Source organism: Anas platyrhynchos, chromosome 15 (genome assembly GCF_047663525.1).
Source record: "Anas platyrhynchos isolate ZD024472 breed Pekin duck chromosome 15, IASCAAS_PekinDuck_T2T, whole genome shotgun sequence".
NCBI classification, from domain to species: domain Eukaryota; kingdom Metazoa; phylum Chordata; class Aves; order Anseriformes; family Anatidae; genus Anas; species Anas platyrhynchos.
The window spans coordinates 19,121,425-19,141,573 of NC_092601.1; the positions used below are offsets into that span (position 1 = coordinate 19,121,425).

General features: G+C 52.5%; 1 protein-coding gene across 2 annotated transcripts in view; it reads left to right on the forward strand.

Annotated features, from left to right (window-relative positions):
* The window catches only part of PRKCB (protein kinase C beta), a 115,509-nt gene that overhangs the window by 41,527 nt on the left and 53,833 nt on the right, over positions 1–20,149 (forward strand). For both annotated transcript variants that reach the window (XM_038186961.2, XM_038186960.2), the window contains exons 3-5: positions 5,133–5,215; positions 17,897–18,008; positions 18,879–19,007. In XM_038186961.2, coding sequence (XP_038042889.1) covers positions 5,133–5,215; positions 17,897–18,008; positions 18,879–19,007 — 324 coding nt within the window. The remainder of the gene's footprint in view (positions 1–5,132; positions 5,216–17,896; positions 18,009–18,878; positions 19,008–20,149) is intronic.

Consider the following 20,149-nt stretch of genomic DNA (forward strand, 5'->3'; position numbering starts at 1 on the left):
CTCTGTCCTGCTGACCCCAGAGGACCACTGCTGCGATCCAGGTGCAGAGTTGAGACCTGGCACTACAGCAGAGGCAGTGCTGAAGTCAGCTCCAAGATTAGCGTTCAATTTGTAGCTCAGCTTGGTCACCAGCCTTGTGTCTGTGATGCTGAAAGTCCTCAGCAATTAGGGGGCTTCCACCCAGCAGCTTGTGGCAGTATTTCTGCATAGTGCAATCAAATGCTGGGTTTGTCCCTCCCGCCATCGCTGAGGACTTACCAGGGGGCTTCTGTCTGCTGCAATAATTTGCAGCATTGTTGCAAAACACGCAAACCTACAACTGCTCCCAACCGCACGCTGTTGTATAAAGCTTTAATTTGCTGGCCTGTCTCCCTGTGTTCAGCCTCCCGGTTTGGCTGGCTGTCAGCATCCTGGAGCTGATGGATGTTCTGCCTCCTGCTGAGCTGCGCTAGCAGCCCTCTCTTCCCCCAGGAGGTCCCTTCCCATGCTGGAAGTGCAGCTGGACATGTGCTGTGCAATGCTCGTGCTCTTGGAACGCTTCTTAATTCATTTTTTTCTGGCTCTCAGTTTCTGCGATCAGTTTAGGAAACAGCTTTATAGTTTTCTTGGGGATTTTTGAGCAGTGGTTTAGGCAAAGAAGCTTATAAGTATCTTTGTTCTGGTTTTGTCCTTTTTCGTGCCCACCTCCCCTCAACACCGTTAGTATTTTCTCTCTTTCCATCCTTCAAAATCAGGCTCTTTCCAAGGGTCTGGAAATATCCTAATGATTCTGTGAGTTCTTAGCTCTGGAAACCAACCTTCTTGGAAACCTTTCTTCTTCAGCCAAATGCACGGCTCGGCTGTGAGCTGCCTTGTCCTGCAGCTGTTTGCTGGTGCTGCTGAGCCCCGGCACACAGCTCTGGTGGAGCTGCAGCTGGTTTGCTCGGGCTCCTGCAGCCCCTGCCTGAGCAGCGCCGCAGGTTTCTGCTTGCTGGAGCCAGAGCTGCTTCAGGTAGAAATTCTCCTCCCAAACTGTATCCAGGATAACATGGAAAGGAGAAACCTGATCTTGCTGGGATGCGTTGGTGCAAGTTGCCCCAGATCTGAGAGCTGTGCTGCAGCTGCCGTTAAAAGTGTGCGTTCCGGCAGGTCTGCGGGGAGTGTCGGAGCTGCAGGACTCTGCCTCTCGTCGTTTGTAGGGTTTTCAATTCTTCACTTCCCCCATGACAGTGATGTTTCCCCAGATGCCTGTAACAGAGATAGCACTAAAGAAGAATTTAGGGCCAGTGAGCAGTCTTGCATTATGCAACAACAAATGGTAAAGGTTAATGTTTCATTTTGTTGGATATAAATGACTCAGGACGTTTGTAGCTCACCAGTGGGATTTGGTAACTTTATTATCATATAATAAGATTTACAAATTAACTGTCTAATTAGCAACCTGGGAAAGCTGCTGCTTGTACTGTAGTTTCTACGCTGACAAAGATGCAAAAACTCTGATGTGATGAAACCAAGCACGGCGTGGGAGTGCCCGCCCCAGCGGTGCTCCGTGGGGCTGCCGGTCCTGCTGCCGTGCTCGCAGGGGGGAAGCGCCCGCTCTCTTTACACTATCATGCACGAGTCACGGGAGGGAAGATCTATCACATCTTCTTGTGTCTGCCGGGTGAGATGCACGCCCATGAGTCAAGGCAGGATTACCTGCATAAGCTCCTATACCTGATTAATTCTCTTGGATGGTTTTCTGCAGAGACTTAAATTCACCTAAGCATGCACGAACTGTTTGCATGGATTTTTTCAAGGCTTGCAGAGCTTCGTTTGAAGCGTTGGGTGCAAAGCCCACACCACTGCAGTCAGCAGAGAGCCACTTGCTTTGGATGCGTAGGCAAGCATTGCACTTCATCATCCTCAAATGGATTTTCCTTGCAATCTGTATTAATATTGATTGCTGAAGAACCTGCTACTCTTGCTAAATATTTGGTCGCCACAAAGGTGGCCTGCAGTGACTTTGAATATCATTTACTTAATTGAACTGTAGTATGGAATGTTTTCGGGACGCTGCAATCATTTTTCCACTTGGAGAGAAAATACGGCATTTCTAATACATTCTTTAGGTCCCTGTTCAAAGGGCAGGAGGTGTTAACTGGGTGTGTATATTTAATGCCTTCTTTAATTATTAAACTCCTCAATAAAACCTTGAAAAAATAAGGGGAGGTTGTAATGAGAATCTGGCATGCTTCTGAGCTTCTCAGGCATTGGCTTTCTAGTCTCTTGCCGCTAGAAATGGGTATTTCACCTCTTCTGCTCACGCACGTGGAAAGGTGAAATGAACGTGTGCTGTTTTCATGGTTTCTGTCGAGGCAGGAGCGAATAGCTAGAGCAGGGCTGGTGTGTGCTTCACTCCTGCTTCGGCCATCCTCCCGGCTGTCTGTAAGGATCCATCACTCGCGGTGTTCTCCTTTCCCTTACTTCTTTGGTATTCCCTCCTTGTTTCCCCTTATTGCCTAACTTCTGCCTGACAAACAAAACATGTCCTGAGCAGAGCGTGAGAAGCCACCGCAGATCCTTCATGCACAGCAGTACTTAAGGCTTGAATTTTTTAATGCTTTGTTTTTAAACCAACTGCAATCAAAGCCCACAGTTCCACCGATGTGCTGAACCTCCTGGCTGTGCGATGCTCCAGGGCCCGATGCATCTCTGTGAAGGTGCTGGCGCAGCGGGGCCCTGGTCTCGTCTGCCTGACGCAGGGGCTCCGGGAGCGTTGCTTCGAAACCAAAGCACCACGGGTTTCTGCCAGAGCAAAAATAGAAAGGTCAGATTTCTGACTTTCCATAAACTGAAGTCAAAGCCACAGCCTGCCCTCTCCCTGCTCAGGGGAGGTGTGTGTGAAAAGTAAAACAGAGAATACACAGAAATAGCTAATTTGGAGAAGTTCTCCTCTAGCCCGCCCTTACAAGGGGCAGAAGCCAACCTTGCTTTGGTCCCCGTGTACCTCGTGTGCTCGGGGCTGCTGGTGGCAGCGTCAGGGGAGGGCACTTGGTACTGAATTGCAGGAAATTTGTCACCGCGTGCAGTGCTGGGTTAGGTGGGGTGAGCTTTGTGCTCGGGGTGGTGCCCCTGTTACTCAGGAGGGCTTTCCACAGAGCTACCCTGGGGTTAGCTCAGCAAACTGACCGTGCACCGCGTTACGTGGGGCAGTTGAGAAAAGGAAGGAGTGGTTAGCCGATGGAAGGAGTGTGGCAAGAAAGCCTGTTGCAATGCCCAGCAGCTCGCCGTGGTGGAAGAGGTGCGAGGTTGCTTCTCCCCAGGGCCCTGCAGAGCAGAGCAGGGCTGGCCGCAGGCAGGGCGCACGGCACTGCTGTCAGAGCCCTGAAGGTAGGGCGAGCACACACACAACTGCTTTTTTCCTCCTCCACAGCCACCCCCGAAGGCAGGAACAACTTTCCCCAGGCAGGAACAAATGTCACTGTCCCCAAAGTGCAAAAGCTGCTTAGGGGCTGGGGAAGGTGGAGCTCTGAAGGGTTTGCTTTTCTTTTTTTTTACCTACTCTTCAGGGTCGGGTTTGCATTCACCAGCCTGTTTTATATGGCACAGAGGAATGGCGTTGGGCAGGCCAGCCTGGTAAGCTTGCTCCTTCAGCCCAACCAAACCACCCCATCTCTGCTGGGAACCTCCTGCAGCATCAGTGTGCAACTCCCGACAGTGCCCGCGCTCCAGCGTGTCAGGGAGGCTTATTGAGTTTATACACACACTTCAGGACAAATCTTTGCTAATAGAGTTCTAATTTCTTCCTTCCTGCTTCCCAGATGCTTCTGTCTGCGTATACAAATGACAGAAATGGTGAACAATGTTTTCAAGAAATGTTTATTTGCTCAGAAAAGCAAGCGAGAGGTCCTGTGAGGAAAGAGATCCTGGCAGCTGCTCTGCCTCTCCAACCTTCTGTGTTTGTTCTTTTCGTAATGAAAAATGTGAAAAGGAAAATGAATTTAAAACTGCGTGTAGCAGGACACATTAAGGGGATTGTGGGTTTAATGGGAAACGGCACTTGGTTTCTCCTTGTTCCTTAAGAACAATCCCATGTGGATGCAGTTGGGACCTGTTTCGTTGAGGTGTGCCTCAATTTGCTTTTCGTGCTCAATTTCTCAGAACCCCCTCAGCCAGCGCAGCTCGTCTGTTGTTGCTCTTGCTTTTGGCACAACTACAGCCCTTGGGAAAAGGATGTAGCAGCAAGAGAGCCCTGAGACACAGCTGAGCTCGGTGCCCAGGTTTTCCTCACACAAAGCACAGCCTGGCTCGGCTCGGCTCTGCTAGGAAAGCCAGCAGTCCCCGGGGCAGGGACCGGCTCCTGTGAGCGGTGCTGCCCGCGGCAGTGGCTGGTGCGGGTGGCCCCTGGGTGCCTGTTGCTGCAAATGAGGTGTGCACGTGGCTTGGGGGGAAAATTAGCCTTTAAAGTACAGAGCGTTGGCTGCACAGACTGCAAAACACTGCCGGCAGCTTCAGATTAGCGTGCGCTGTCAGGGTTTGCTGGTTTAAGGGATGTGGATTTAGCTCCGGATACTCATGCTTGAAAGTCTGGGTGAGGGCACGTTGGGATTAATTTACTGTGCTGCTCCCAGAAGATTGACTTTGTCATCTACGTGCGTGTGTGAGGAGGGAGAAGAGGGAGAAGTACGTGTCTTCTGGTCTGGCAAATGGAGGCTGTGGAGTTACTAAAGAAAAGCAGAGCTGTGGGAGGAAAATTGCCCACCTGTTCTCGTCGGTACAGGCTTCCATTTTTGGACACATGAACTTTTCAGCTCAGATATCCACGTATGCCAGTTACTCCCTCTTCTCATACATGGGGGTGACCTCAGCGCGTTTTCAGCAAGTGACAGTGAGCTCAAAGTGAATGTAAGGGTTCCCAGCCCTTCTCTGATGTTAGTTCAACATTTTGCTTCTGCTTAGTTTTACTGAAATGCCTGGTCCATTTGACAGTAGTCGATAAGGAAATCTGTAGCGGAATTTTAAATCTTAAAAAAAAAAACAAAACACTGCCTAGAGTCCTAGATGTCTCTTCTCATAAATCTACCTAATTGCTTTTTATTTTTTCAGTTCTGGATTGATGTGGTGCAAAATCTCAACGTGCCACTGATGCTGTCCCTGTCTTCTCTCTGCAGTTTGCTGCTTCGTCGTGCACAAGCGGTGCCATGAGTTCGTCACCTTCTCGTGCCCTGGCGCTGATAAAGGCCCTGCCTCTGATGTAAGTAACGGCCCGGTGCCACGAGTGGTGTTTGGGTCGTTTTGTTTCACAGCACTTTGGAGAAGGCATTCCTCCGGCTTTCTGGGCTGACGACACTTCAGTGACGCTATTTCACGTGCGCCTCTAATTCATTGTTATCATAGCTGTGTGGGCTCCCGGATATTTTGAAACACTCAAAATATTTTCAAATCCCCCAGTAACTTGCTCTCAGCAGCTCAGGGAGAATGTGCAGGAATCCAGAGACGTTTCAGTCTGGGACAACAGCCGATAGCCTCACCCCATCTCCCCGGAGTCACAGCCTCAGCTTTCCCATCGAGGGGCTGCCAGGAGAAGTGATGTTTTATGTTTCGGGTTAATTAACAAGCACAAAGCACTGACCACTAAAAAGATGTATTTATCTTCCCGTGGATGACTTTAGCCAATCTGCCCTGAGCTGAAGAATGCTCTCTCTTCTGGCCAGGCTTGGCTCAATGTGTTGATCAATTCCTTTTGTCATAAGTGGTATACCTGGAAGAATTGGCTGTCATTTAAAAGGTGCTTACTGTGCTGGAGTTAAAAGATGCTTACTAGACTGGAGTTAGCCTCAGGAAATATGCCTGTCCTTGTTCCTCCTCAGCTCATTAATTTTTTTTGAAGGCATCACTGCCCCGCATTGTTATTTAGGTGTTGGTTCTGCGCTGCCCTGTGTTTGTTCAACGTTAGCGTTCCCCGTGGCCGCAGCTCTCAGCTGCTCGCGTGCAGGTTCCCCGGTGCCAACCTGGGGCCCTTATCAGGAAGAGCAGGCGTCGCTTTTTCAAGACTGTTCCGTATCATCTTGCAGGTTTAATTAAGCCGATACATATGTTTGTTGGTCTTCTCAGGAAAAAACCTGAAGACACATGTCGTGCTTGCTTGTGATTTGCATGGTGGGTGTTGCCTCCCAGGCTCTGACTCCCTCAGACAGAAAACACAAAACTCACAAGGCAGCATCATCAAGGACAAAAAAAAAAATACTGGAAAATACCAGTTGAGATGTGACTTTCAGAAAGCAATAGTGATGTTCCTTTAAACCAAATACATAAAGCAAACACAACCAAAAATGCAGAACGCCCCCCCTCCTCGCCCCCTCCCAAGCCAGCTGACTTTAAGTCCCCATCCTTATTTTCACAAGGGTGTAATTTTCTGGTGGATCCCAGTGCTTTCGGGGGCGAGTGACAGAGCTGGAGTAGCAAAGCAGAGCTCACTCAAACCTCTCTGCATGGCTCTGCCAGCGCGTTTCAGGTCTGTCTGGCAGTTTGTGTGTTTTACCGTGGAAACTGGCTAATTTGGGGAACTGCTAGGAGAAAAGAGATTGAATTGGGGAAACTACAGTGCACCAGAACTCTCACCCTTAAAAATAGAACCAGTGGGAGCAGGAAGTGCAGCACACAGCTGAAGGTGGGGGCTACACACACGTTGTCAGTCGCCTTGCCCGGAATGGGGCTGGTGCTGGGATCTGGGGAAGTGCCACTCGCCCGGCTGGCGGAGAGGGGCAGACCGGGGCAGGGCGCAGGACAAGTGCTGCGGGTCTGGGGGTGTTTGAAGCTGGGACATGTCCTGCCCGGCCCTGGACTCGAGGCTCTTCCCTGGCCCACAGGAGATGTCTGCAGGGCAGACAGAGTCTGTTCGTGCCGGTGGGACAGAGTCTGGGGGAGCACAGAGAAGGCTGAGCGTCAGTCAAGGTGTTCTGGGATCCTTTGCCAGAGCTGCCTTGCTTTTCTGCCAAACCAGAATCCAGGCTTGCTGTCTCCCCCTTCTGCCTGACTTCTCCTTCTGTATGAGTTTGCTGGGTTTGGAGCAATCCTGGCTGGGCTTTGGTCCCAAAGAACCAGCAGGGCAGCTCCATCACGGAGCATCAGGGACCCTGGCAGCGGTGCTGGGTGGGCTGCTGCCTGATGCCCCCCGGCCCCAGAACTGCTCCGGAGGCTGCTCGCTGTGCCTCCAGCAGAGCAGTGACTTTGTCCCAGTGCCCAGCCTGCTCCATGTGTACAGTCGTTCAGGTCAGACTGCATTTCTGCATCAGCACATGCGGGTCAGGAGCTGGACTGGAAGCAGACCTCTGAGTGCTTCACAAGGGCTCACCTGCACGGGCAGCAAGGAGCACATAGCTGGGTGACAGTAAGGGAGTCCGTGCTTTCTTGCGGTGCATCTTGCTTTAGTATCTCTTGAGGCTCATAGTCAAGTCCCAGCTTGAATTTCACAGATTTCTTGGGGCGTGTTTGCTCGCAGCTCCTCAGCCTCAGGCTGCACAGCACAGTGCCCTCCAGTGTGCTGAAGCCTTCCTGACAGCGCACCTTGCTTCCAGGGAGGATGCTCAGCAGAGCAGTGTCAGTGTGCTATCAACGAAGGAAGAGGCAAATGCAGCTCCTGGGTGTTCCCAGGGCTGAGGGCAGGGAAGCTGCCCTGCTTGGCACCCTCCAGTTCTCCGGGCTGGGAGCTGGGTGCTGGGAGCACTGCTCTGAGGCTTCTTGGTTAAGGGTGGTCAGGAGCATGCTTTGAAGCATGCAGGGCATTAATCCCATGAGTAGCAAGCCCTTCTCTTACAACATCTCTTGCAGTGGCCATTAGCTCGGCTCCCCTCATGCAGAAACTCTGCCAGAGGCTGCACTGCCCTGCTGGGACGTGGTGCTCATTGCTCTCCTGGGCTGCACAGTGCGACTCGTGTGAGCTTTGAAAAGCCCACTTTTATTTCCACTTCCCGACAGACAATTAGTCAAGGTACTCAGTGTTGTTTTTTAAATCCCCCCCCCAGCACTTTGCATACATATGGCTATTGCTTTTCTCACGGAAGGCTCTCAGCTCCCCAGGGACTGCTGCTAATTGCAGCCCATTGGTAGCTATTGAACCTTACAAATCAGTTAGTGGAGGGGAAAAGGAGATGCGGTAGAGATGCTAACCTAAGGGAGACGGGTGCGTCCCCAAATGCTCTGGTCCTCAGGACTGCTGCTCCGTGGCACTTCTGTATGCGGAGGAGGGTCTGGAGCAGCCGCTGTGCCCATCTGACCACACTGGCCTCGGGGCAGCCCGCAGCATTATTCCCAGCCCCAGTGGCAGACGTGCCCCCGGCCCGAGCCCTGGCAGTGCTGTGACAGGCTTTGCAGCGTGCAATTTCTCTGCAGCATGCTGCAATTAAGCCCGTGGTGACGAAGAGGGGGCGAGGTCTTCCTCCCTTGCACGGGGAGGTCTCTGCTCACCCACCGGGCTTCCTGTGCTGCTGGGAGGATGCCGAGGAGGCTGGGGGGCCGGGGGGGGCTGGGGGTGTGTGAGTGCAGGAGGCCCCGGGGGCTCTGAGTCACCCCCGGAGGCACCCGCTGCCTCCGGAGCCTGGGCTCTGATGCTTGTCATTGAAATAGAACTGAATTTATGTGGCTAAAAAACAGTGCAAATGGTCCCCCTCTGCTTCGCCTGCCCGAGGGTCTTGGTGTCGGGGCCAAGGGGCACTGGGAAGCTTCTCTGCCTGCTCTGACTGTGTCGGGTGGCCCAGCCCAGGGGTCCCCCAGCACCTTCCTGTCCTGGTGCTCTGTGCTCGGGCAGGGGAGCAGGAACATCCCCTGGCTGCTGGGAGAAGCATAGCCCAGCCTTCTGCCCTTGACACCCAGCTCCTTTTTACGTTGTGGTCTTTATCTTCTTAAAAGTCTGTTAATAAATGAGGGAAAACCTTTTCATCCCAGCACAGGAATGTGCTCTTCTGTATGCGCTCTCCTGTGCCAGAATTCAGCAGGCAGGTAAAGCAGCAGAGCTGCTGCCACCAGCGGTCCCCCTGCTGCCACCCGGTGCTTGCAGGGCAGTGCGGGGCACCCAGGGCCACTCGTGAGCAGCCAGCACAGTGGAGGCTTTGCAGGGCCCTTCACTGCTCAGTAGTGTCACGCTGTGAGATTCCTTCCAGCTGTCGGCTGAGCTCCAACGTGGGCACTTTCTCTCTTCTGTTTTGTCATCTACAACTCATAAAGAAAATGGCAGCAAGACCCACTTGTACCCTGCAGACCCAGCTCAGGCTACGAGATGTATGTCATATATCTAAAAATATATACGTTTAGGTATATATTTAGATATTTGTGTGTGCAGAGATGAAATCTATGAGGCTGCTGTAGCTGGAGGAGGAGATGCTGCTTGAGCAGAGCCTGGAGGCTCCCGTCCCGTCTGCCTGCAGCAGCAGGTGCTGCTCTGGCTGCAGTGGCTGAGGCTGGGCGCTGAGCACGACATGGGGTTGGCCGGGGGTCAGGGCAGGACCCCAGCACTTTGTTCCCACTGGCCTGGACATGCCCGGAGCACTGATGTAGAGCGTGGTCCTGTGTTCTGGATGGTGCCAGAGGGGGCCTGCTTGCTTTTCTCCTGCTAAGCATAAAGCTAAAGCCCATCTGGCTCTGGGTGCTGACTTGAGGTCTGTTTGCTTGAGGTCTGGGGGCTGCAAATAAGCACCAGGAGGCACGAATGAGGGGCTAGGGCTGCTGGGAGCCACACACTGCCCCCCAGGTGCTGGCCTCTTGCCCCTGCTGCAGCCCCAGGGCTCACAGGTGGCAGAGCTGAAAACTGCCCGACGTGGTGCCAAAGTGGCAGAAAGGTGCCAGCAAACGTGACTGCAGCCGAGAGAGATGGAACGAAGGATTCTGAAATGCTGAAACCACTTAACCTTGTTCAAGGAAAATGGGCTTTGGCAGTGGGAGAGCTGCGAGCCAGATGCCACCTCCTGAGCCGCGCGCGGGAGCTGGGCAGCCTGCCCACGCAGGCACCGCTTCCTCATCCTCGCTCATCATCTGGACAGCAGCTCGCAGCAGGCAGCAAAGGCAGCAGGTGCCAGGGAGATGTTTTGCCCGTTTCTGTGCGGTTTTGGCTGGGGGTTGATGTCCTGCTTTCTCCCCACCAGCCCTGCCCAAGCTGGAGGGAGCAAGGAGAAATGAGGAGCATCTGCCAGCGTGCAGCCCCCTTGGCCGGTTGATTACCAGCAGTTTGCCTCCACGTCCGACTGTGGGTTAACTATGGCAGCCTCTGCCTGGAAAGGGAAGGGTCTAACTTAAATTTGAACTGTCACATTTTTAGAGGTGCCACTTGGCACCAGGACATGCCTAAAGGCCCCGGATCAAATTATCTGTTGCTTGCCGTTATTGCTCAGTAAGCATTGCCACTGTGGCTCCTGAAGCAGACATGTAAAGGCTGCCCAGCTGGTGTTAGTTCATTTTAATCCATTATTTCCAAAAATGGAGAGAGGAATGCACATGCTTGAGACTTAAAATAGGGAGCAAAACTGGCCCTTTTGTACCGGGATGTTATTCTGTGAATCCCTGGGCGATCCTCTGTTTTGTACTCCTGGCTGGCTGTCAGGCAGGATTTAACAGGGAGATGCATGCAGGGCAAACTTTATTCCTTCTGCACTGGCAATCAAGCTTCTTGCAGCAATCTAATCCTTAAGAAGCTTTGAATCAGGAGACAGAAAACTGCTTTGGCAAACAACAATGCCCTGTCTACATTGGGAATCATCTGGGGACAGGGCTTCCTTCTGAACTAATGTAAAGCTTGAGTTTTCCTCTGCTGTGTTGTCGCTAATAACCATGGCATGAGTCTAGAGCGACCTGTAATTATGTTAAACACTGATAGAATCTAGGTTGTAACAATTTTAGCTGTTTTTTTTTTTTTTTTTTTTGGTCTGTGGAGCAATCTGGTAACTGTCATTCCTTTCACAAATACTAATATCCAATTAAATCTTGCAGAAAGAATGAGTTTAATTGATCGCATTTGTTTAAACCTCACAGTATGTTCTTCATTACAGTGGGACACGTGATTTTGCTGAGCTGGCGAGGGAAGAGCTCCTCTCCCCGAGATGGCATCCCCATGCTCAGCATCCGCAGGGGTGGCACGGAGCAGCAGCTGACTCGGGCTGTGCTGTTGGGGGCTGCAGACACAGGGTGCAGCCGTTTCAGCCAGGTCCTGGGCTGGTCTGGGACTTGTAAGCCCAGCTGGCTGCTGGTTCTCATCCCCAGAGCTGCTGTATGCTGGTTTGCTGGCCACAGAGCCCATGGAAAAATATATTTTAAAATATCCTGACTTTTCTCTGTAGCTTTTAGTACTTCGTAGTTACTTCAGGATCAATGAAAAAAAAACAACATTTTGCATCCTGTGAAGTGCTTGTGGTACATGTGGATGCTTAGTTCTAAGCAGCTGGGTGATATTAGTTACTGAAAACTATTGTCTGTTCAAAGCTGAGTATGTGCTGAAGTGTTTTATGGGACGGTGGCTTGTGCATGTCTCAGGCATATGGCCCTGGGAGGAGGCTGACATTTTCCACTTTTCAGAGCGTAACAAAACTGGAGAGCAGTGAAATGTCAAAGTCTTTCTGTTATCACTGACTAGTCCTGCTTTGGAGCAGTTTTCTGTTTGATCTGGTTGTGTTTGAACCTCCTGGAGGAACGTGCATGTGTTTAACCTTGCAAAGCCTACAGAGTATGAGTCTTCCACCCAGGAGAGGAGGACTAATTATACAGAGATGATAGCGCTTTTAAGTAAAAAAAAAAAAAAAAAAAAAAAAAGGCTTCTCACAATGGAGCCTGAAGCTCTCGATACAAATGCTGTCACTGAAGCTGCTGGGGCTGCTTTCATGCTAGGTTGGTCCTAAGTCACGGCAGGATTTTTTTTGCTTTTAATGTCTGGAGATATTCCAGTGGGTCTGTGTTTTGGCCATCAACATTGCTGAGGACAGTACGTTTGTTATGCAGCCGAGTAGCTGAAGACAGCGGTGGTTTTGCCATTTCCTTCTGTAATTCAGCCCAAATGTGCCCCGTGTTGGGCTTTGGGGTACTGATGCTTACAGCCACACGTTGTGCCCGTGCTGCACTGTGCTCAAACTGCTGCCTGCTTGCGTTCCTGCTGAAGGTTTTAGCTTTGCCATAGTTTTCATGTTAATGTGGTTGAAACCCTTATTAACACAAAGGAATTAAGCTGCGCTGTTCTTTATTACAAGCTCTGACACTCCTGTGTTCTCCTGTTTGCAGGAGGCAGAGTTAGCATGCCCATTCAAGCTGAAGTTTTCTGAAATATGGCAAGGTCTTCAGGAGCTGAAATCAGGCATGTATAATGTAATGCAGTTGGCAAACCTAATTATAGTCAGAGCTATTAGTAGAATGCATAATTATTTAAATTGTAGACAAAATAATCATGAAAATGACCTTCTTTGCATTATCCTGTTAAAGGTCATCTAATCAAGATGCATTAATAAATATCCGAGTTGCTCCAGGAAGATAACAGGCCACTGTAGCTTCGTTTTGATTTTGCTTTTAATTTTTCCAGCACTTGCAGCTTTAGGATAGGATAGGATATCTGCAGTGCTGCCGGTGCAGCACCCACGGCCTGTCCACGCTCTCTGCTTGCTGGAGGCAGAACCACTTCATCTTTGCCTTGGACTCCTTTTGTGAAAAGACCCAAAATTGGGTGTGTGTACTGAAAAATGTATTGTCATTTACTTTTAGAAGAAGAGAGAAGCTTCATGGGGAGTCCACCTGTGCTGCCCGAGAACCAGCAGCTCCTTCAGGTTTCTGCTCTCCGGGCTGCGTCCAGGCAGTGGGGGCTGCAGCCAGCCCCTCCGTGCAGGACGGCAGTGCCTCGCCACAACTTGCTGCTCGCTTTCATTGTGCTAATTAACTTCTCCAGCTCTCGGCGGGTGCCATCTGCCCCTCGTGCGAGGGCACATGCTGGCTCCTCCTGCAGGCGCTGCAGGCGCAGACGGCCGGTGACAGTTCCTGTGGGATGAAGATGTATCGGCGCTGCTCCCTCCCAGCACCTTCTGCTGCTTCCCTGGCTCCGCCAGAGCCGAGTTCGTTCGCCTGCCAGTTTGCACTTGTCTTCAGCCCTGCAGTTTGAAAAGCTCTTCTCTCGTTTCCTCGGGGAGCTGTGTGTGTGTCTCGTTATGTCTGTTAAGATTGCAGCCTCCCGTTAAATGACTGGGTGGGAGACTGAGGTTGGGTCTGCGCCCTGCCTGCAGCCCCAGAGACCTCCTGGCTTGGTTTGTGCAGAGAAAAACAATCTGGGGGGCAGAAGGGGATGGTGGTGTATGTGCCCACCTGAGCAGCATTGGTGAGGGGCATCCAGAAGCCCCGTGTCCGGCAGGCTGGGGTGGTTCGGAGGCCTCCCAGTGCCATCGGGTAGTCTCCAAGCTGCAGCCTGTGCAGACAGGGCTGGGGGAGCCTGCTCCGTGCAGCTAGCTTAAACAGGAACAGTGGCTCTCACACCATGTGAACGATAATAAACATTTTTAAATAATGCTGAGATGCTCGTGCTGCTTGGGGAAAAAAACAGAGCTTGTCTTTTTGCTGCTGGGTAAGCAGAGTGTATTTTATTCAGTGTTGGCAGCAGCAAGAGAAGAATAACTGTCATCTGTGTCCCTTTGTGGTTGTCTGACTAGCAGATGAGATCTTTTGTCAATAAAAATGTATTAAGTTGCTGCAAGCTGCCAAGGAAAGCTGCCAAGGGCAGGTTCTACCTGCGGCCGTGTGTTTGATGCCGAAGCAGCTCCAGCTGCGATGCTCGCGGCCGTGCCTGCTCAGCCAAGCCCCCGGCCCTCCAGTGCCAAGGCCTGGTCTGGCTGCAGTGCTGCGAAAGACAGAAGAGCAAGAGAGCTGGAGGCTGGGGCTGAGCAGCTCAGGGCTGGGATGGAGCCTGGGCGCAGGCAGGCGCGGAGCTGCGCCGTGCACAGCCCGTCCTCAGCAGAAGCGCCGGTCCCCACTGGGGTGGTCGCAGTTGTCTTCAGTCTGTTGCCCCCCGGCTGTATCTGGGTTTCTCCAGCAAGATCGTGTGCAGGAGGAGGATGCTCCTGGAGCTTTCTCGTTAGTGTTCCCGATGCCTCACAAACAGTTATCCTCCCTGGAGGGAGCGCAGGCTTTGCTTTCCAGTGTCACCTTCAGAGTCGCTGCTAGGTCGCTCCTGTGCCTCTGCTGTGAGCTGCTCATTATGTACCATGGGGGACTTTCCCCGGGGGAAATGCGGGACCAAAATGCAAGGTTTTTGATTTAATGTCCGCGGGTTGGGATTCATTAGGTGCAGACAGCAAGCTGTCACCGTGTTGTACGCGCTCTGCTATTAAGCTGCCTAAATTGCTATGAAATTCACTTGAAAATAGTCTCTTCACATGAGCTGCGTTAATTCTTCTTCAGCAGCGATAATTTACGGCTTTCTCTGCAATGAGATATGGAAAGCAGGGGCACATAATTTTGGAGCAAACCTGAGTGGCTGTTCTGGAGAGTCCGGCAGATTTTGTCAGTACAAAGGATTAAAATAGCATCACCATCCTCAGCCTGGATGCCTGCATCCCCGAGGAGAGGAGATGGCTGCGCGCTGCTGAAGGACAAATGGTGCCGTGGTGTGGGAGAAAGCCACGGGAGCTGGGCCTGGGATTTTTATTATTTATTTTTTTTATCGTCATGAGGAAAACAAAGAAACCTAAGTGCCCTTCATGTGTGACTTATTTTAAAGATGAACCCAAGTGAGCTGGATGTGTTTTTAAAGTATTTTATGGCTCAGGGTTCTGGGCCCAAGGAAGGCTCTGGTCCCCTCCGCCTCTCACCTTCTCCCTGTTGAAGCCAAAGGCATTTCTTGATCTATGTCTCCTCTTAGCCAGGCAAAGCTGAATTTACTGCAGAAGTAAATAAAAGCCCAAAGAGCATCCAGTGCAGTGTTTGCAGTTCTGGGTGCAACAAAGGTGCTCTGCTTACACCCTGTCCGTGCCCTGGTGCTGGGTCTCTGCTGTGGTGCTGTCCTGGCAGAGCCCCCGGTGCCTGCCAGGAGCTGTGGGTGAGTTGTCAGATGGTCGCTGCTCCCAGCTGCCGGCCACATGCACCTGGAGAGCAGCGGCTCCCACAGCAGCCCCCATGGGAAGGCACGTCCCGCAGCGAGGCGGTCATCCAGCGGGCTCGGTGCTGGGGACAACCCTGACGAGAGGCAGAGGTGACGACTGAGATCTCTGCAGGTCGGGGATGCAGTTCTGCAGTAGCTCATCGCACACCAGAAGCCTGCTGTCAAGCCGAGAAGCAGGAGCCTCTCTGATGGGTAGGGACCTGCCGGTACCGCTCAGAGCCAGCAGCTGCTGCTCTTGTTCCCTGGCGCACGTGCTGACCTGCTCATTGCAGCTCCCGTCCTCGGGACACGCAGGCAGCTCTCTGTGAGGAGGATGACAGATCTGTGGCAGTGCTGATGAGAAAGGTCAGAGCTTCTCAGTGCAGTAAAACACTCTTAATGACATTTTCTAATTCCGCTCCAAAGAAAGCTTTTTCTGTCCTGTTCTTTGGGGACCGTGCTGCTCTGGTAGGAGTGAAGGAGGAGCAGATTTTCTTTTCTTGGCAAACTTCGTTTTAACTGTTCTTGTTTTAAGTCTCTCAGCATCTGCATACGCAATGATCTCGTCATCTCTGTCTCTGCGGTACAAAAATAGGCTCTTTGTGTAAAGACTTCAGCCTTGGTCGAAAATGATACCCAGAATTTCCAGGTTCTGGCACGTTCCACCACACCAGTGAGGGTGAGGCAGGTCCCTCCCGCTCCCTTGTGCTCAGGGAGCAGCCGTACCTTCCCCGAGCCCGTTCCTCCATCACCCTTGTGCCCTGCTGGGCTCCAGCCCTCGGCTGCCTCCAGCTGCCAGGTCTCTGCAAAACAGCTCCTCGGGTGTGAGCAGCAGCGGGTGAAGCCCCAAACACCCCAGTGATGGATCTGGTGTCCTCCAAGCAGAGGATCCCTGCCCCGCAGCCTCGGGATGCTGGGGGCTGTTTGGAGATGCTGCGGCTGTTCCACGGCAGCACGTCTTGCTGCTGAAGCGCTGCTCGCTGCGTGCCTGGATTGCCTCTCTCTGACTTCTTTGAAACTCCCGGTTCCAGGGGGAATTTAAAATCATTTGCACGAGGTGGAAACTGCCTCACTTTGCATTAAGCTTGTGTTTTTTATGAATGACTAAAGCTTTCATTTGCCTAAACAGGAATATCTCTATCTAGAAGGGAACGCAGCAATTGGAGTGCTTGGGGGTGATTCCTCCCCGTGCCACACGCTGCGGTTTGGCAGGCCTGTGGCTCGTGCTCGAGGTGCCCAGGTGCTGCTGGCATCGCCCCGGTGCCATGAGGGCAGGGATGGGCGGCCAATGCCCCCCAGCTGGGGCTGCTCGGACCCAGGGGTAGCCCTAACACCAAGGCTTAGGTTTTCTGTGCTCACTTGCGTCTCTGGGGAATGTAAAAGGCTCTTGAAGGCACACTGTTACTCACCAAACTGTCTTTTTGGTAGCTGGAGGTTGTCAGGAGATGGGTGAATTGTGAACCCTCTTCTCAGGCCTCCTGTCACACAGCTGACAGGGGAGCTGCTGGGAGGAGGCATCTTGCATTCGGTATCAACAAGAGGTTTGCTTCGGGTAAAACGTGAGAGATTTCCAGCTTCAAGTGCCATAAATTTGCTGCAGCTTGTACCTAATCCCTTGTACTTAGCAGGTTGAATTAAATGAAGCTCAATTGCTTGTCCGTTTTTCTGGTATCGCTCAAGTTATCTGTGACGTTGAGAAATAATAGAGAATATTAGTGGTTAATGCAGCTGAAAGCTTCGGTGCAAGAGTGGTAGGAAAATTAATTTAAGGGGAAGGTACTGTACTGGCAGCTATGTCATGCTAGGCTCTGACTCCGCTCTTTATTTATTTACTTAGCCTATAGTGTCCCGAAGAGGTGACTTTCCTAATGCCTGGGCACCTTTCCAGGCCATTAGAAAGCCAGTCAGCTCAAATGACTGAGCCAGGAGCTGTGCCTCATCCCTAACCTCTAAACAATTAACCTGAGATGAAATTAAGCCAGCCGGCACTTGCCGTGGTCTCGCCCTTGCTTCAGCTCTGCTCCCGGAGTCTGAGGAGAGAGGTTTTTAAATGTGACCCCCCTCAGGTTGGGGGCGTTTTGCTGAGAGCCTCTTGGCTGCCAGGGACCCTTGTTGGCAGGGCAGGGGGGGCCTTGGGGCCGGACCCCCACCGAGGCACCAGGGTCACCGTGGGAGCTGGTGCTGGCAGGGTGAGGATTTGCTGCTCGCAGAGCCCAGGAAAGGCAGGGGCTGGGGCATCCTGGTGCTCAGGGCTCCCTGAAAGCAGGGCCCTGCTTGCAAGGCTCCACAAAACTGCAAAGGGGCTGCAGTAAACCATGGGCTTGGCATGCAGTGCTGCAGGAGCATCAGCAGTTGGCTTTAAGGAAGCTCCAGATATTGGAAGTGCTCCTTACGCTGCTCAACTCCCCCAAAACGTGCTGGGGAGGGCTGGGTACCAGGGCACAAAGAAGTTTACTGGGTGTCTTAGTACAGATGGGCATCACGGGTGCTTTTTCTTGCTTTACCCACTGGGTTGACGTGCATTTTGGGCAGTGTCCAGGCCTTCTCTTGGTTCTCTACATACCAATTTCACCTGGTGTTTGCTGTGCTAAGACCAAGTTATTCAAAAACAATAAATCCCTAAACAAGCCAATGCCTTGCTTTTCCATTGTTATAGCAACACAGAGAGAGAGCAATAACGCTGGATTTTGGTGGCTGCTGGAAAAGGTCCACATCAGTCGGTGGCTGCTGACTGAAGTCCATTAACGGCACCTCTGAAGCCAGCTGGCACGCGGAACGCAGAGAACAGAGGTTCCCTGCCAGTATTTGATGCGAGGTTATAATCTTTTTCTTCTGTTTTCCTCCTAGGATCCCCGGAGCAAACACAAGTTTAAAATCCACACGTATTCCAGCCCCACCTTCTGTGACCACTGCGGGTCGTTGCTGTACGGGCTCATTCACCAGGGGATGAAATGTGACAGTAAGTGCTGTAACCGGCGGCTGCAGCTGCAGCAGAGGAGGCAGAGCAAGGGGTGGGGGGGCCTCACCTGGCGGTGGGGTCTGGGGGTGCCACTGGTACCCAGAGAGCAGGGGTTGGAGGTACCCAGTCCACTTGGGGCTGCAGAAGCCCTGCCTCAGGCACGGGAGCAGCTGGGGAGTTACACAGAGAGAAGATGGGGGATGGAGGAAGAGGGGGGATAGGGAGAGATGAGTTATTTTCCAAGTCAATCTTGTACATTCCTATTTAAAATGACTGTGACTATGCAGCGTCTGCTTACATGCTTACGCCGTCTGCGGGGAACAGCATACTCTGGTGCTCACCATGTGCTGGTTTTCTCATAAATATAGAAGCTTGCTGACTGTTATGGGAACAGTGTATTCATTATCACCTTAAAATGTTACCAAGTAGAACTGAGTTAGTTGAACATATACATATATATATATTATATATTATATATATATATATACAGGTAAAGGCATGGGGTATTTGATGCCCTTTATCAACTCCTGGTGAACCCAGCTGAATCCCCAGCATTTAACCATGGGTGGGATGGAAGAGAAGTCTGATAAATCAGTAAAATTCTTGAGTAATTAGAGCGAGGGCTACAAGCCCTGCAGTCTCTAGGCGAGATCCAGGGATGCTGGTGGGGCCCCGTTTCTGTGCAGCACTCTGCTGGAGCCCCAGGTCTCCGGCTGGGTTTGGAGGTCCGTTTGCTGCGTGTTTGTCCCCAAGTCCCTCACAAACATCCCCACTTAAAGGGAGAGGGGTTCTCCCCTCAGCCCACCCCAAACTCCCCTGTGAGCTGTGGCAGGACGGCAGGAGGTGCTGACCCTTTCCTTCTCTCCGCAGCCTGCATGATGAACGTGCACAAGCGCTGCGTGATGAACGTCCCGAGCTTGTGCGGGACGGACCACACCGAGCGCCGGGGCCGGATATACATCAGGGCCGACATCGAGAAGGATGTTCTAACCGTCGTAGGTGGGTGTGTGGCACGGGGGCGAGCCCTGGCCGCGGGTTTTTTTAGGTCCCGGGAGGGAGGGCTGGGAGCTCCTCCATTCAGCTCTGCCCCGTGGAGAAGCGTGGTGTGTGTTTTGTGCTGTCCGTGTGAGAGCCAACGTCCATTTCCCATTATCTGTCCATGCCTTTAACACTGTCTGGGCCTCTCAGTGGGGATTTGGGATGGTGTTTTTGCCTGGCTAAAGCCCTGCAGCCTGCACCCGGGGCTCTGGAAGCCGCAGCGTGCGCCCCATGCCCAAGGCGTGCTCTGTCCTCCTGGCTGCTGCTGGGCCAGCTGCCCCGTGCCATGCTCCTGGGGGGTGCAGCGGCCACCACCCCACTGGTACCCACTGCCATCACCCCGGCTGTGCCCGGCGAGCAGTGCCGAGTGCTGCTGCTCTATCACAGACTCTGCCCTCAGATGTGTGGGGCTGGAGCCGCAGGCAGGTGGCTGGGGACCGCAGGCAGGAGCAGGGTGCGCAGCAGTTCCCTTGGAGGTGCCTGAGAATGCCTAGGGCACAAGCAACCTCAGCCTTGCAGATGAAAATAATTTTTTCCCTTAAAGGAGAGCTTCACTGGAACACGGGACTTTCTTTCGCGGCAATACTGCTCTCTAGGCACCTTGCTCCAGGAGACAGACAGGACTTGTACCCAGCCTCTCGTGGCATCCAGGAGTGGATGGGCACACAGAGCTCCCAGTCCCACGAGCACAGAAGGCTCCCAGACACCGAGGTGGTGTTCCCGTGGCTCAGGAGGCAGGGCAGAAACTCCCTCAGCCCTTTCTGTGCAGCTGGAATTTCTTTTCTTCAGCTGGGTTTGAAAGACTGTTTTATTTCTGGCCCTTTATGGAGGTGTTGGTGAAAACATGTCATCTGTTGGCTTTTCCAGAAAGGCAAGGAAAATGTACTGTGCTCCCCAGCTCTGCTGCATAGCTAATGAAGGAGTGGGAGCACTTTGAGAGTGGAGAGACTTTGTGCACTCACTGCTGAGTTTCCTCCTACCTGACCAGGCAGGTGAGGGCCTTGGGCTTTCATTGCAGAATTCGGAAGGAGGTGGAAATGTCCCCCCAGACCCAAGCAGACGTGGCCCTGGCGTTTGGGAGCCACGCGTGTGCAGACCGCCGC